Source organism: Bos mutus, chromosome 11 (genome assembly GCF_027580195.1).
Source record: "Bos mutus isolate GX-2022 chromosome 11, NWIPB_WYAK_1.1, whole genome shotgun sequence".
Lineage (NCBI taxonomy): Eukaryota > Metazoa > Chordata > Mammalia > Artiodactyla > Bovidae > Bos > Bos mutus.
In genome coordinates, this window is record NC_091627.1 from 2,977,380 (window position 1) to 2,992,994 (window position 15,615).

The window sequence follows — 15,615 nt, forward strand, 5'->3', positions numbered from 1 at the left end:
CCCCCACGCTATGAGCAGCCCACGAGGCCAGGGCGGGCAGCAGCCCTGTTGTGGTCCCAGACAGCTCACCCCAGGCTTCCGGAGCCCATCTGCCTGCTGAGGAGCAAGGCAGGGACCTGGCCAACCTAGAATCAGTCTTCTCAGGACAACCAGGAAAACCAGGAGCACCCCACGCCCTCCAGGTGCATCCGAAGCACCAAGACCAACCTCTGCAGGAGGGAGAGGGGCTGGGGCCCCAGGACCAGGAGTCTCTGTCTGGCTGCACCTTAGAATCAGGGCAGGGGAGCTTTAAACAGCACCCCCCCACCCAGCAAGCCAAATCATGCTGGACTCCCTGGAGGAGGGGGCTGGGGTGAGTTTCTTTGGGAGGCAGGAATGGACTCCCAGCAGACCTCCCCTGCCCATCCTGGCGATGGTATCCCTGGGGGCAGAAGAGGGGAAACTGACCAGCTCAGCCTGGGATGCGGGGGCTGAGGGCCTTCTCCTCTTCGGGCCCAGCAAGCTGGACCCTGCAGAAGAGCGTGGCCACAAGACACTGACCCCTCTGCGAGCCGGGCCTGCAGCCTCACCCCCACCAGTCCCAGGTTCCCCAGGCGGCCTGGGGGCCTGTGCAGGGACCGCCCGGCAAACCTGGCCCCAGTGCCCACCACAAGGAGGCAGGAAGCCCCAAACCATGTTCCATTGCTGTGCCCCCCAGATTCAGTGCTGGCCACCCCAGGCCCCACTCTCCCACTGGGCTCTGGACAGGACCCGCACCCCAAATTCCCCTCCTCTCCCCAACACCCCCAACCAGGGCTGCCCCTAGGCTGCCCATCCTGTAAGAGGAGGTCTCCAGGGTCTGGGCCGTCAGGACCCCCAGTCCTCCCCGCCTCAAACCCCTTGGCCTGGGAAGGTTGTTAAAGAGAGATAAGAAGGGGCCTAATTTGTGATTGGAAAAGCTTGGTGCCCACTTGCCAGGGCTTGGCCCACCTCCTTCCCAGGCCTGGAGGGGAGGGAGGCCTGGCCCAGCCCCTGACCTTGGCCTCACACAAGCCCCTCCCCTGTCCCAGGCACTTCTGATTTTGCCAGGGTCTCCTGGGGGCCCCAGTCGCCCACGGGATACCCCAGGAAGCAGGTGGCTGGCATGGGGGTTAGAAGCTTGGGAGGCCCCCTTCTCTGTTATCACTGGCTAATGAGAGTATCCGGCCCCTGGGCAGAGGCCCAATGTAGGCCTGGCAGGGCTGGCAGAGTCAGGTGAGACTCCCCCAGTCCCAAGTCCCTCCTCCAAGACTGCTTCCTCGGTGGAAGGCTGAGGACTTGCTCCCAAGCCAGGGCTGGATGGGCCTTTGCTTTTGATCTGGGGCCTGTTGGCAGAGACGCTGGGCTCCAATGGAAGGGCACACGGGCAGTGGCCCCAGAGGAGTGCCGGCCCTGAAGCCCTCCTCTGTCCATCCCTGGGAGAGGAGAGGCTGTGGCGTGCAGAGCCCTGAGACTGTGAGCTGGTTGTTGTGGGTGGGCAGGGGAGGGACTTCGCAGCCGCACCCCCCACCCCCTTCCTGCTAAGGAAAATCTGCTCCTCCAGGCCGCCTGGCTGCTGTTATATAAACATCTCTGCTGCCTCCAGGCGCCTCCTCTCCCGGGCACTGACCCTGAGAGGAGTTACCCCAGGCTCTGAGAAGTGCCATGCCGCCAGCTTCCTGGAGGAGGCAGGCCAGGGAGTCTGAGCAGCAGCTGGACAAGCTGTCCCTCCTGGTGCTCACAAGTGCATCCTAGCTGTCCCCAGGTGCCCTGCAACAGGTGCACCAAGGAGGGGGGCTGGAGCGACCTGCCCACCAGCAGGCAAGCCCCACGCTGCCCACCTCTCTGGGCCTCCCTGGCAAGGGCGGCTTCTCAGTCAGCCTCTGGGATTTCTGCGGTCCTGAGGGTTCTCCTGCCAGGGAACCGCACGCCGGCTCACTACCCTGTGTTGAGAGGGGGTGCTGTTTTGTACCAGTGTGAGGCTGTAAACCGGCTTAGCAGGGACAATGGCAGGCATTTTGGACGCCCAGCACTTAACCCGGGCTGGCACAGGATGCCCAAATCTGGCGCTGTGGTGCAGAAATAAGTCACCCGGAAGGAGCACGGGGGAGGGTCCAGGGCTGCCTGACCCACAGCGTGCTTCGCGGGCCACCTTAGGCTGGAGGCGCGGGAGAAGGGGTAGGACGGTGACCAAGGAGCGTCCGGAGGGGGTCCCTCGTGGGGGAGCTGGTGCGCAATCTTTCTGGCCAGGAGCTGGCCCCAGGCTATTTCCTTAGGGGTACCCAGGGTCCCTTTGGCAGAGGCTGCAGCCGCGGCACCACCATCCTTCAGGGTCAAATGCCCCGATCTTCACAGCCGCGGAGGTGGGGGCGGGTCTGGGCTGGATCTTTCAGAGGTTTTAAGTTGCGACCAGGGGGCTTCTAGGATTGGAGCCCCGGGCCAGGGGTACACTCAGGGCTGCCGATGGCGCGACTTCTCCCAGAGCCTCTGTCCCAGGGACCCCCACACTCGCCTGCCCGGCCCAGGTCCTCTCGGGGACAGGCCTGTCAAAGGCGCCCCTTTTCTCGCTCCGCCTGCGCCTCCTCCGCTATTGAGATGTAAATCGTTGCCAATTGTCGCAGAGCGCGGCGGAACCCACAGCCGGATCCTTCCGCAACCCCGGAGCAAACTTTGGGTCTCCGAAAACTTTCGAACGAGAAGTAGTCCCTTAGGGCATGGGCCCCGACCCCGCTCCGCACGGCCGCGGCCCCCATCCCCGGAGGACCCGGGCTTGGGACCCCGCGCCCCAGCCTGAGGAGGCGCGGGGCTGGTCGAGGAGAGTGGAGGGGCGCGGCCAGCGAGGGGGCGCGGGGTGCGGAGGGATCGGCGGGGGCGGGCCCCGGGGGCGGGGCCGACGGGGCGGGGGCGGAGCGCGCGGCGGCCGGGAGCCTCACTAGTGCCTCCGCCGCGGGAGGGAGCGCACGGGCGCCGGGATCGGGGCGCGGGCCGCGGGTGCAGCGTAGGAACGATCGTGGGCGCGGAACCGGGCCGGGGAGGCCGCGAGAGCCCAGGGACGCTCTCCACCCGGAAGGAGAGGGCAGTAGCGGGCCGTCACCGCCCGTGGGACAGTCCCTCTGCGCGCGGGTGTGCCCGAGCCCCCGCCGGCCGGGAGCAGGAGGCCGCCCCCGGGAGCAGCGGGCAGCCGGTGGGCAGGCATGCCGCCGCTCCTGGCGCCCCTGCTTTGCCTGGCGTTGCTGCCCGCGCTCGCCGCACGAGGTAGGCGACTGCCCGCCGCGAGCCCGCAACTTTCCGCGCCTTCGGAAACTTTTGGCGGCTCCCTAGGCGCGCGTCCTCGGGTGTCTGGGAGCGGGCGGCCAGGGTGGGGAGGGGGACCCGGCGACCCGGAGCGGGGTAGGAGCCAGAGTCCCGGGCTCGGGGAGAAGGACTGACCTTCCCCCGCGCCGCTTGCCCGATCGGGATGGACTTGGCGCCGCTCGCGCCTGGAACCGAGTTTGGCGCCGGGTTTGAAGTCGGCTTTGAAGCCGGGCGTGGGCATCTGGGGGCCTGGGAGACCTAGCTCTGGGCTCGCCCTTTACCAGCCGCGCGTGGGGCTCGCTCCCGGGGCGGGCGGACGAGCTGCCTACTACTTTTCGGTTTGAATCGAGTCGGTTTTGGTTTCCTGTTGCTTTGGGGCCATTTATCTTTTTTCTTCGCCTCTTGCCCGCGCCGGGGGCGGATGTTGGGGCGCGGAGCTTGGGGTCCAGGGCGCCGTGATCGTCTTTACAGAACCGCACTGCGGGACCTGGCTGCCCAGCGTGGTGGGCAGAGGGGAGCAGGGTGGACCAGGCGGCCCGGCCCGGCCTCCCTTCGGAGTAGGAGAGTTCGCGCAGGACCCGGGCAAGGGCCCCAGACCCAGGTGTCCCCCGGCTCCTGGCCGCCCCGCCCGCGGTGTCCCCTCCCCACACCCGGTCGCTACTCCTATCCTGGCTCACAATTTGGGGCGGGGTGGGGGTCGTGTGTGCGGAAGATTCAGCTGCTACGGATGGACTTTCACTTTGTGGAGTTCACATTTGGAAACCTTGCAGGGGTTGGCGGGGCAGGGGTGGGGGAGTTGGTCATTCCTCTCCATTTCCCGTGGAGAGGAGCTCCAAGGAATCGGATGGTGATTAATGCTTCTCTTCCCCTAAAAGTTGGAGGGAGAGCTAGCTCCCTACTTCCTGAAGATGGGGTTCCATGTCACACCCCCGTCCCCACCCCCAGAGGGGGCTTAATTTACACAGCCCTGGTAAGAAGGAGGCAGGGGGTGGGTGGCGTGGGGGGTAGTGAATTAATTGATCCCTTCCTGGGAATGAAGTCAAATTCCTTCCAAATGGAGCATCTTCACTGCCACCCCCAGCCCCTGGCTGTGGGGGGGGGGAGGCTGCCACTGAAGATGCCCACCCTGGGGAGCCGGTGTTGAGTCTCGGTGGAGGCGTGGCCAGGTCCCTGGGGTGCAGTCCTGGTGCCCCAGGAGGCGGCCCTGGCGCACAATGGGCTGCTCTGATTCCTCCGCCGGGCGCTTTGTTGGCGGGCGGGGCAGCGGCTCTTGCAGCTGTCGCATTTTCCCACGAGCTGGGGAGCTGAGTGTGGCCAGCACTGCCACCCCCCCAGCGCCACCCCCTGGAAGAACTTGTTTGAACAGCAAGACAATCCTGGTGGTTGGATAGGGGCCTCAGCCCAGCCAAGGTCCCCAGTGAAGCTGGGGTGAGGGGTGAGAAGTTTGGGAGACTGGCCCAGGGTCATCCCAGCGTTTCTTTCCTGCTGTCTACAATGCATTTCAGGCCACTCCTCCCCACCCCTCCACCCACTTTGAGCTTGACCTGTCCACCTGCCACCCAGCCAGTCTATTCCTCCCCGCCCCATCTCTGACCCCAGAACTCTGGGCAGAATGTTGAGTCCCCTTGGGGTTCATGCAGGGCTTCCTGGGGGCCCCCTGCACCCAGTAACCCCATGACAGGAGGTGAAGGGTGGACAGTGCCCCTGGGGGTGCTGGCCAAGCTGACCTCTCCTCTTGCCCCTCCCCAGGCCTGCGCTGCTCCCAGCCCGGTGAGACCTGCTTGAACGGTGGGAAGTGTGAAGTGTTCCCCAACGGCACCGAGGCCTGCATGTGAGTATGGGCCCCGCGCCCCTGCAGGGACCTGTTGCTTTGTCGGAGCGGAGCCCCTGCCTTCTGCAGCGGGCCAGCGGGGACAGAACACTGGGCCATTGTCTTCTGGAGATGGCCCAGAAGGCTGGGCGCGGTCACGTGCTAGTTTATTGGACAAAGTCTGGCAATTACTTAATCACCAGCAATTATGCTGCGTGTGGAGCCCAGCCTGGCCGCTGGGGGTTCGAGCGCTCCTTTGAGGACCACCTCGGGCTCCTGGGGTGCTGGGTGGGCATACCTGCTCCCCTATTTCTTCCCAAAGTCCCTGAGGCCTGCAGGGAGGCTCCAGAGCATCTGGACGGAGGCCAGGCCCTCCCCGCCCCGCCAGCCAGGGAGAGTGCCTCTGCTGGGGGCAGGTGAGGCTTGCTCCAGGCGGGTGAGCGCCTCCTGGACAGGAGGTGCCTCTGAGCGAGAAACTGACTAGTTCAAAGGCACACCCACCCTTTGCCGCCCTCTGCCTTCCCTGGCCTCTCCTCTCTGGCCTCAGGTGAAGTTGGGGAAAGGCGGTTGGAACTCATCGTGGTGGCTGTGCCCGTCTCCGCAGGGGTATGGGTGGGAGTTCCTGCCAGGAGCTCTGTCTCTGTCCCCAGCTCTGACCTCCTGACCTGGTGGCCCTTCGCCTTCCCAGCCCTGGGTCCTCAGCTGTGAACGGGGGTGGGGGGTGGGGGTGGCGGTGGTGTCCGGAGTCAGGGAACCTGGTTAGGATCTATCGCCTGCCTGCCTGCGAGTACCGGTCAGCCTCTCGGGAAGTTTTTCTCCTATGGCCGATGCCCTTCAACTTGAGTTCGTCCCTGATGGGAATACCGAGCAGGTTCCTGGCGGCTGGAGAAACGCCCCCTCCCCAGGCTGCAGAAGTGGGTCCCCAGCCGGGCTGGCGCGCCCTCATTCCAACTGCGGAGGGCCCATTCCCTTGACAACCCCCAGCCCGGGCTCACTGCCGGCCCAGCCAGTGGGCAAGCAGCCCCTCCTCCCCCCACCCCGGCCCCAGACTGAAGCCAATTAAGCAGGGCTGTGAGCAGTTTAATGGACAAAACGCATTGTGTCTTTGTCGGACACTAATGAATGCGCACTACTTTTTTTTTTCTTTGCTTTTTTTGGGGCCTTTTTCTCCTCCTGCAGAAGCCTCACCGACGCTTGATGCCCTAAATCTTGTTTCCTTTCATTGAGAGACCGACAGCTGGGATTCAGTGGAAGTGCAGGGGCTATTGTTGGGGAGGCGGATTAATGCTGGGTGATTAAGTATGCGTGGCTTCCCAGAATGCCCACTCCCTTCCCTGCCGCTCACTGGGATGTGTGTGTGTGTAGGGCTGGGGGCAGTCTCCGTATTTCTGCAGAGGGCTCTGGGGAGGGCAGGGGCAGTGCTGGGCTGGGGAAAGTAGGAGCCGTCTCTTCTTGCGCCATCACTGGGGAATTGGGACGGGGCAGCCTGGGGCCCCCCACCCCGGGCCAGCGCTCCGGCCACACGCTGCCCTGGCTGCTGCAGCTGTCACCCACTGGCCTCCGGGTGAGGCGCTTCAAAGGGACGGGGTTGGGGGAGGCTCTCCCACCCCCAAACCTGGGCAAACCTGGGCAGGCAAGTTCCTGCCTCCCCAAGCCAGGCCCTGGATCAGGGCTAGGGTGCCGGCCTTTTTCCTCCTATTGGCCTGGTGCTACCCCCCACCGCCGCCTTGGCGGGAAGCCTGCCTGTCTGGCCTGGCACCCCGCCTCACTCGGCCCACAGAGACCCCATTGTGTGCATCCTGCAGACCCACTGGGAAGTTGAACGGAAGTGCCGTCCTTGCAGGCCCCAGCTCTGGGCGCCTCGGGCCGGAGGCAAGGGATCAGCCATGACGGCTGGCCAGGGCCAGCCGTGGGCAGGCCCCAGTCCAGGCTCGTGGGGCAGGGTGGGGGCACTGTGGCCACCCCCAGGGTCCGCACCGTCTTGCTCTCACCCACCACCCACTGGTCTGCGGAGGTTCTGCTGGCGGGGGCGGCCCAGCTCTCTGGGCTGAAGGGGAGAGCTGCTTTCTTCTCTCCAGGGTGTCTGGGTCTCAGGCCGACCTGGGTGTGAGCTCTGGCTCTGCAGCCTCCAGCCGGGACCTGCAGAAAGTTCTGTGACTTTCCTGCTGCTCCCCTGTGGCCAGGGCGTGGGAATTGGTGCTATCATGTGCCAGGCGCATTCACGCCAGGTGACTCATCCGTTTCCATCCAGAGAGAGGGAGCCTTCCCCAGAAGCCGCCCGTCAGGTGTCTGCCGGGCTCGGGGTCGGAAAAAGAGGTCCGTGTTGTTGCGAAGGCCCTTCAGGAAGTCCCAGAGAGCGGGGCCGGGCCACCCGATGGCCGTGAGCCTCTGGGGGCGGAGTGCTCTGCCCCAGGAGGGTGGCTGTGTGTGGTGGCCCCAGCTGGGGGTGCCTGGGGAGGCTGGTGAACCAGGGGCGGCCTCAGGTGGGTCTTTGGGACCCTCTGCCGCCTCGGCGCCCAGAGTACGCTGGAGGGAAGTCGGGCAGGTGGTGGACCTCGGCTTTGGACGATCCTGTACTTGAGGCCAGGCTCTCCCGTGCCCAGTGTCCTCATGAGCTCAGGTCATCGGGTCGCCTGAACCCAGATTCCCCCAGTCTGTAGTCTGCGCTTGATCTGCGATTGATCTCTTGGTGGTGCGTGAAGGTTACGTAAGAGGCACGCAGCAGGCGCGGGGCGAGTGTCCGCTCCCTTGCTGCCTTCTCCTTTTGAGCTGACAGCGCTGGTTTCAGGATCCCCATTCGAGAGAGTTTAGTTGTCTAATGAGTGAGTTCAGAGAACCCGAAAGATACGGCCTGGTGGGCCCGAGCCGGGGCACCGCCTGGGAGGGGCCGGCCAGCGACTCTGAGGACTTCTCACCCGCGGGGGCACCCGTGAACACCCTCCTTGCTTCCTTCCCAATTCTGAGCACCTGTTGTGTGCTGGGCGCTGCTCTGGTCGTGGGCATGTGGGCCCAGGTCCGATGCAGCCCCCGCCCCCATGGTCTCTCCGCTTTCCAGTGTGGGGGTTAGGAGAGGCGGCCTGAACACGTGACACGTCAGAGGGAGGGGAGTGCCGTGGGCAGGGCGGCCCGGCCCCATGTGGCTGGCAGCAACCCCGGAACCGTGGGCATCGGGCGTGTAGTGGGGCCCAGAGATGTCGGCGCCAGGCCCAGCGTCACACAGCCCGGCGTATCGCCCAGCCCCGCCTCGCTCTGTCCGGGGACGTGTGTTCCTAACCACGGCCGCATCCTGCCTGTACTGCCCCCGGGGCCCTCGCTGGTCGTCCTGTGAGGAAGCAGGGCGGGGACAACGACTTCCCTTTAGAAGAAGAGGGTCAGGGGCCGAGTGGAAGTGACTCGGCCACCCGGCTGCAGAGGAACACTCTACATCTGTGTCACCTGGCCCGCCCGTTTCCACTGAGTCACCTGCGCGTCCCGGGCGAGGCTGGGGGAGGAACAGGTTAATTCTCACCCTCACCCCCGCCCCCACCCCGGGCTGAGACTGAACCAGGTCTGTACAGGACTTCCTCTGTTTGTCAGCGCCTGGGCGCCAAGGACGCAGGGTTAGAAAAACACAGCGAACGCACAGCCGCAGCCCAAAACCATCACCTGCTGCCTCTGACCACGGGGGGCGGACGTCAGGGAGCACGCGACCCCCACAGGAAGGTGCCCTCCTCGGGCCTGGCTCTGCCTCTATGGCGGCCAGTGTTTTTTCCACTGGGGGAAAAAAAAATAGGGATTTTTTTTAAAAGAGAGAGAGAAAAAAAAGAAAGCTGTGCCCTTAGCTGGAAGAGGGTGGGGCCGGGCAGACAGCTGAGAGAGAACGCTTTTCGTCAGGACAGCTGAGCTGGGTCAGGGCAGCCGGGGCCACTAGTGAGAGGGTGGGTGTGGGGCCCCCTCCCCGAGGTGGCGGGCGGTGGGGGCAGGTCCAGAGGGCGGCACGGCTCCACTCCCCTGGGGCTGGGTGGCAGCCCAGGGGTCCCGCGGAAGCCGGCACTGGCTCCATCCCTCGCTGACAGTGACGCTGATGGGTGGCTATGGCTGTCGTGGGCAGATGGGGCTCCCGCTGGGCAGGGCCGGGCCAGGCTGGGCTCGAGGAGGGCACCTTTCCTGTTTCATGTCTCGCCTATAAATAGTGAAAGGATGTGGCTTTGCAGAGTCGATTGAGTGTCCTGATTGCTTTCCTCAATGAAGTGCCCACAGTCGCTCCATGCACAGACAGCCCCTTTCATCCGGCCTCGTAAAAGTGCGGCAGACGTTTTCTTCGGCGGCCTCACACCCCCTCAGGGTGGCGGCCGGCTCTGCATCTCATCCTCAGTCCCCACTTTACAGGTGGGAACGGCTGAGGCTGAGAGATGAAGAGGCTGGGAACGGGAGTAGGGGACCTGGGGCCAGCTTGCCTCATCTTCTGCCTTCGTGTCCGGGCACATCCGGAGCCTGGCAGACTCTTCCCAGAGGCTTTAACGAGCGGCTGGCCTGGGGGCATCGCGACCTGTGGGTCAGGGGCCGTTTGATGGGTCCTGAAGTTCCCGGCCGGGCTGTCTCTGGCGGCCGCACCCCGTAGTCCCATGGACTGTAGCAGGTACAGAGCGACTGGATCCTCCTCTGTGCCTGAGAGTGCAGGGTTAGGTGGCCGCCCAGAGCTCCCTTCCAGCGGCATCCTGGCAGGACCCTGGGATGGGCCCGCAGATGCCCAGGAGGCGGCAGTGGGCTGCAGCGTGGTCGGGGGAGGAGGGCCCAGGAGCCAGGCCTGGCCATGCGGTAGGGCAGCTTCTGCCTGCCTGGGGCCAGCTCTGGGCTTCGGTGTCCTTACCCCCACCCCCTGGGCCTGCTGGTGGGCCGTGGACACACCCACTGGAGCAGGGGCCGTGATTGACAGGTGCTGCTGCAGAAGAAGGGCCGCTGGGCAGAGAAGAGCCCGTTGCCAAAGTGGCCTCTGTTGGCTTCTTCCCTGGCATCTCCTTCCTCAAGGCCCCGCCCACCTCGCTCCGCTGAGGTCACAGGTTGCTGAAGACCAGATGCGGGGTTGGGGCGGGGCGGGGGGAAGGGAGGATTGATATTTGTATTTTGGCGGTCGGTTTCACATATTGTAAGTTTTATGATTTTAGATGTTTAAAATGTACATTTCGGGAGACTTGCCTGGTGGCCCAGCGGTTAGGACTCAGGTTCCGCTGCAGAAGGCACAGGTTCCATCCCTGGTCGGGGAGCTTAGTCGCTTCAGTCGTGTCTGACTCTGTGCAACCCTGTGCCCTTACAGCCCTCCGGGGTCCTCTGTCCATGGGGATTCTCCAGGCAAGAATACTGGAGTGGGTTGCCATGCCCTCCTCCAGGGGATCTTCCCAATCCAGGGATCAAACGCATCTGTTACGTCTCCTGTATTGGCAGGCGGGTTCCTTACCGTTAGCGCCACCTGGGAACTGTGCGACACAGCAAAATAAATAACCGAATAAAGTCTGCACTTCAGCGGCGTTTAGTACATTCACAACGTTGTGGGACCAGCATGTCTGTCTAGTTCCAGGTTTTCACCACCTGAACAAAACCCCCATAGGCGTTAAACAGGCGTCCCCCCTTGCCCTCCCCGCAGCCCCGTGTGCTCTCACCTGCTTTCTGTCTCTGGCTCTACCTGATCTGCGTGGTTCACATGCGTGGACTCGCACTGCTTGCCTCTCCCGCCTGGCTTCTTTCGCCCGGGGTGCATGTCCGTGCGTCACTCCTCTGGGTGCTCGCTGGACTCGACCTGCCTGAGAACGTCGGGGGGTGGATGGCGGTGGCCCAGCATGGTCATCCTGGTATGGCCTTGGGCAGAAGTCCAGAGGCGGTGGATGTCAGAGGTGGGGGGTGTCCGGAAGGCTCCCTGGAAGAGGCGGCGCTCACTCCTGTGTCCGCATGGCCAGCCATGGGACCCCCTTGAGTGGGGCCTGGCACATCCAGGGGTACCTGTTAAAGTGGGGTGGCGTGCCTTCGGGTCCAGGGGATGAGCGCACAGGGCTCCACGGCCGGCACCCCACCGCCTGCGCGGGGCATCAGGAATGCGAGGGGCAGCGGGCGTTTACTGAACGCTCTCTAGGTGCTGGGGCAAGGCGGGCAGGGCAAACGCATGCCTGGCTCGTTGTTTGAGAACCAGACTCGAGGGCAGATGCCTTCACCTCCTGCAGGACGAGGCTGGTGCTGTGGGAATACCCCGCCCGGGTGCCCCAGGCCCACTAGGGCCTTTTGGAGGGAGTCCACTGTGGAGACTCAGGCAGATGGGCTGCAGACAGGTCAGCAGGAAGAAGGGCAGCTGGGGGGCAAGTCTGAGACCTGAGCCCCTACCCACGCCGTCTGCCTGCTTCCCAGCCTTGCCCTGGCCTGGAGCACATCTCTCCTGAACCCTCAGGGCTCATCTCGGAGTTAGTGGGTGTACCCTTGGTGGGAGGCACCCCGCCTGGTGTGAGAGGGCCGAGGGTCAGGGGCCTGGGCCCTTGCTCTTAGCCACAAGCCGATCGCCTCCCAGTGGCTCTCGGGGCTCAGGGAGGCTCCATGTTTCCTGCAGGGCACCAGAGGGGTGCTCTTGCAATGTTAGCATCTGGACACTTGCTCGGCCCCAGTGGGGAGGCTTGAGTGGGTCCCCCCGTCACAGGTGGGCGGCAGCTCTCTGTGCGTCTCTGAGACGCGTGGAACTCTGAGAACAGAATGGAACTCTGAGAACAGAACGCCCTCCCCAGGGTTTCACCGCTGAGTGGTCCCTCCTGGCTGGGGCTCTACTCCCCACCTGCACTCTCGCTGCCCCTGGGATGGAAGCGTCCTGGGAAAGGGGGCCTTGACCTCGCCATCCACTCCCCGCCGAGGCTCGGGCGCAGGGGTCATCATCATACCGGCATTCACACGTTCAAGTGAATTAGGTTCATCGTTGCCCGTTCCCTTCCTAACACCGAGCTGCTGCTATGCATGGGAGCCCGTCGGGTGGCGTGTGGACACCTCCAAGGGCCCGGCCTCGCCTTCCACGCGGCGCCCGCCCGCCCCTTCTGTGGCTCAGCTCCCCCAGGATCCCCAGCCCCTTGCTGCGCTGTCTCAGGCTCTCCTGGGTGGGGGCCTGGGACGGCCTCTAGAGGTCTGATGTGAGCCTCCTGCACCTGAGTCGCTCCGTTTCCTGGAAGGTGCATCCGGGGTCCTGGTTCTCAGCAAGCCTTGGTGGAGGCGGGGGGGTGCCCTGGGGAGGCCGCGCTTCCAACGCCCACGTGGCGGTTCCCAAACAGGAGAGGCACTCAGACAGCCCGCCAGTCCCCACCAGCCTCAACCTGGGAGTCCTCGTGGGACAAGTCAGTCATTGGGCTTGGGTGTCCATCGGGTGTCTCTGAAGTGCTTGAATCGGTTGCTCTTCTCCGCTGGGTAAACGATCCCTTGTCCCTCTGTTGACACTGCTGATTTGCTGAGCAAACTCTTTGCCCTGCAGGCAGCATGAAAGTCCAGCCTCAGCCAGCCCTGCCGAGGCCTGGGGCAAGCAGGTCCCATGTCATCACGTTGGCCTTAGGGTCAGGGCAGCGGGCCAGGAGAGGGGCTGGGGGTCTGAGCCGCGCCGCACGGGGGACAGGCCGCTGGAGGCTGGGCGGGCACTCGGGGTGACACGCGGGCCCCAGGCTGGCCCTCCTCCGGGGACCCTGCCGGCCTCCTGCTTCCTTCACCCCTTGATCCTGGGTCAGCTGAGCTGCCAGCCTACTGCCTGACCCCAGGAGGCCTGCTGGACAGGCAGCTGGGTCCTGGCGGGTCATCACGGGTCCACCGGGGGATGAGTGTGAGAGGAGGTAGGCGGCTGCCCCTGGAAAGCTGTCGGTGCCCCCCTCCGTGTGAGAGGAGGTGGGCGGCTGCCCCTGGAAAGCTCTGTCAGTGCCCCCCCTCCCGCAGGGACCCGGGGCTCGGGGACCTGCCTCCCACCGTTTCCTCTCGGTTTCGGTTGCTGGTAAGCGGAAACTACACGGTTACTGGAAATGACAGGTCTAGGGGAGAAGCCAGAGTTTTGAGTGTGTGTGTTTTTCCCTGAAAGCTTTTCAGTACAAGAGATACTGGGCTAAGACCGGGCTGAGGCGGGGCCTGGGGGTGGGGGGGTGCTGGCCCCACTTCCGCCCCCAGGGCCTCCGTCTCCCCTCTGACCACGGAGAGGGCTGAGGGAGGTGACTGCCTCTGGGCCTTCCGGGTCAGCCTGAGGGTCTCTCCTGCGCTCGCCAGGCTGGTTCCGGCTCCCAGGGGTGGCCGCACAGGGCGGGGCTCCCCTCACTTCCCCCTCCACGGCTCAGGATGAGGGTGGCCTTGGACCTGACTGAGAGCCAGACGGGGTGGGGGAGGCCAGGCAGGGCTGTGTGTCCCGGTGTCCACGGTGGCAGGGGCCTCAGGCCATGACGGCTTCTGCCCGGGGGTCCAGGGCCCAGGCCCGGCCCAGCACGGCGCTCGGCAGGCATCTGGGACATGGCCTGGGTCAGGGCTGGACCCAGCTAAGCCCATCCGGGTTTCTAGAAGGCCTGGCCTCCAGGCCACAGGCAGGCACGGTCCACGTCAGCTGCCCGGCCCTGTTCCAGCTCGCTGCTCCCGCCAGGCTGGGAGAGCGCTGTACTCTACAGCACAGGCCATGGTGGGCTGTGTGACCGGGGGCTGCTCACCCGCCCCTCTGAGCTCCCCTGTAAACAGTAACACACGTGGGTCCCGATGGGACATATCAGCGTGGCTTCACTCCACTCTCAGGCCTATTCCCAGTGCTCCCAGGCCTCATCCAGAAGGCTCTCTAGAGACCAGCCCAGCCCCAGATTTGGGTGAGGTCATGAAGGGCGCTCATGGCTCAGACGATAAAGCGTCTGCCTACAGTGCGGGAGACCTGGGTTCGATCCCTGCATCGGGAAGATCCCCTGGAGAAGGCAATGGCAACCCACTCCAGTACTCATGCCTGGAAAATCCCATGGACGGAAGAGTGTGGTAGGCTACAGTCCGTGGGGTGGCAAAGAGGCAGACACGACTGAGTGACTTCACTTTCATTTTCACGGAAGGGCACAAGGTCGTGGCCAGCCCAAGAACCTCCTGCTTTCCCCGTGGAGAAGAGTCTCCCCTGAGCCCAGAACAGTGCGGGTCTGTCTCTCAGCAGGTCCACGCCAGCCTGGGTGCAGCTGCCAGGGTTGTGTCTCCTGGTGTCTGCTGTGGTCCCGTGCCTTGGTGACTGTGCTGAGCCTGGGGTGGGGGCCAGGGCGGCTGCGGGCTTGTGGACAAGCCTGGGGACACGGGGCCTGGTGGTCTGCCTCGCACAGGGGTTGGGGACTGGGCAGGTGGCGAGCCTGAGCTGGGAGAGGCGTCCAGGGAGAGGGTCTCACGGGAGCCTCATCAGGGCCCGCTCTCCGCTGGCCCGCCCAGCGGCCGGCGGCTGTGGGCTCCGTGCTTCCTCTCTGTCCCTAGAGCCGGACAGACAGGAAGGAAGGCCACATGAGCTCTTGTGGCTGAGGGTGGTGACAGGTGTCCGGCGTTGGTGGGACCCCTCCTGCCACACGGAAGGGGTGTGGGGAAGCCGGGGCCCAGGGCAGCCCCACCCCGCCAGCTGGGAGCTCCCCGATTCCCAGGCTTCTCACTCAGACACCGCCCCCACTTCCAATCCAGGGTTTTGAGTTTCAGCAGATCTTGTGGGGTTGTAAGAACACATTGTCTGCTCCGGCCCTCCCGGTCTGGGAGATCAGGCGGTCAGGCGAGAAACCCAGGCCTCCAGGGTGGGGGAGGGGGAAAGGAATGGGGTGCGGAGGCCCCACACCCCTCCTCCACCCAGGGAGCTCCTGCTGGCCTCCCAGCTGCCTCCAGGGGGCGCTGTGCTCTGGCCGCCCCCCACCCTCACACCGAGGGCCTGGAGTCTGACCACCACTGGGGACAGCAGAGGTTAAGAGCTGCATTCAAACACAGGTAGTGCCGTGGGCATAACCTGCCAGAGCCCTGGTTTTCTCATGTGTACAGTGGGCCAGTGTCCCTGCAGGCCCATTTTGAGAAAGAAGTGAGATAAAGCCTGAGTACAGGTCCGGGAGCAGGGAGGGGGGTCCACAGTGTCTTCGGGGACCCGTGTTGAGGGGGGTCCTCAGTGTCCTCCCGCGCTGCATTCTCAACTGGAGAATGGGAAGAAGCGGGGCTGCCCTGAGTGTCCGCTCGGGTCGGCGGGAGAGGATGGGAGCCACCGGGCAGGCCTCCCCTCTCCCCGCACCGCCGCACAGCTGAGCAGAGGCGGGCACTTGCAGGATCGTTTCTGGCTTTGGCTCGGATCTCAGTCTGTGGTTGCTGGCTTAATTAATCGAGTTTTGGATTAGCGCCCCCCGTGGCGCGGGCTGCACGCTCATCTATCCCTTCCCTTCGTTGTATCCAGTGTCTGGGGCACGGGTCTGGCTCCGTCTTGTGGCGAACAGAGCTCCCCGGCTGCTGGGGGGGTCCCCTCCCTGGCCTCCCAGAGGTGGGGCTGCAGGCTCGACCACGTGGGTCTCAGGGGGCTG

The 15,615-nt window shown here is 64.7% G+C and overlaps 1 protein-coding gene across 1 annotated transcript in view; it reads left to right on the forward strand.

Annotated features, from left to right (window-relative positions):
- The first annotated feature begins 2,945 nt into the window (after window positions 1-2,945).
- NOTCH1 (notch receptor 1) overlaps window positions 2,946-15,615 on the forward strand; it is a 45,613-nt gene continuing 32,943 nt past the window's right edge. The window contains 2 exon segments of the mRNA XM_070378732.1: window positions 2,946-3,252; window positions 5,041-5,122. Of these exon segments, the coding sequence (XP_070234833.1) occupies window positions 3,192-3,252; window positions 5,041-5,122 (143 nt within the window). The 5' untranslated portion in view covers window positions 2,946-3,191.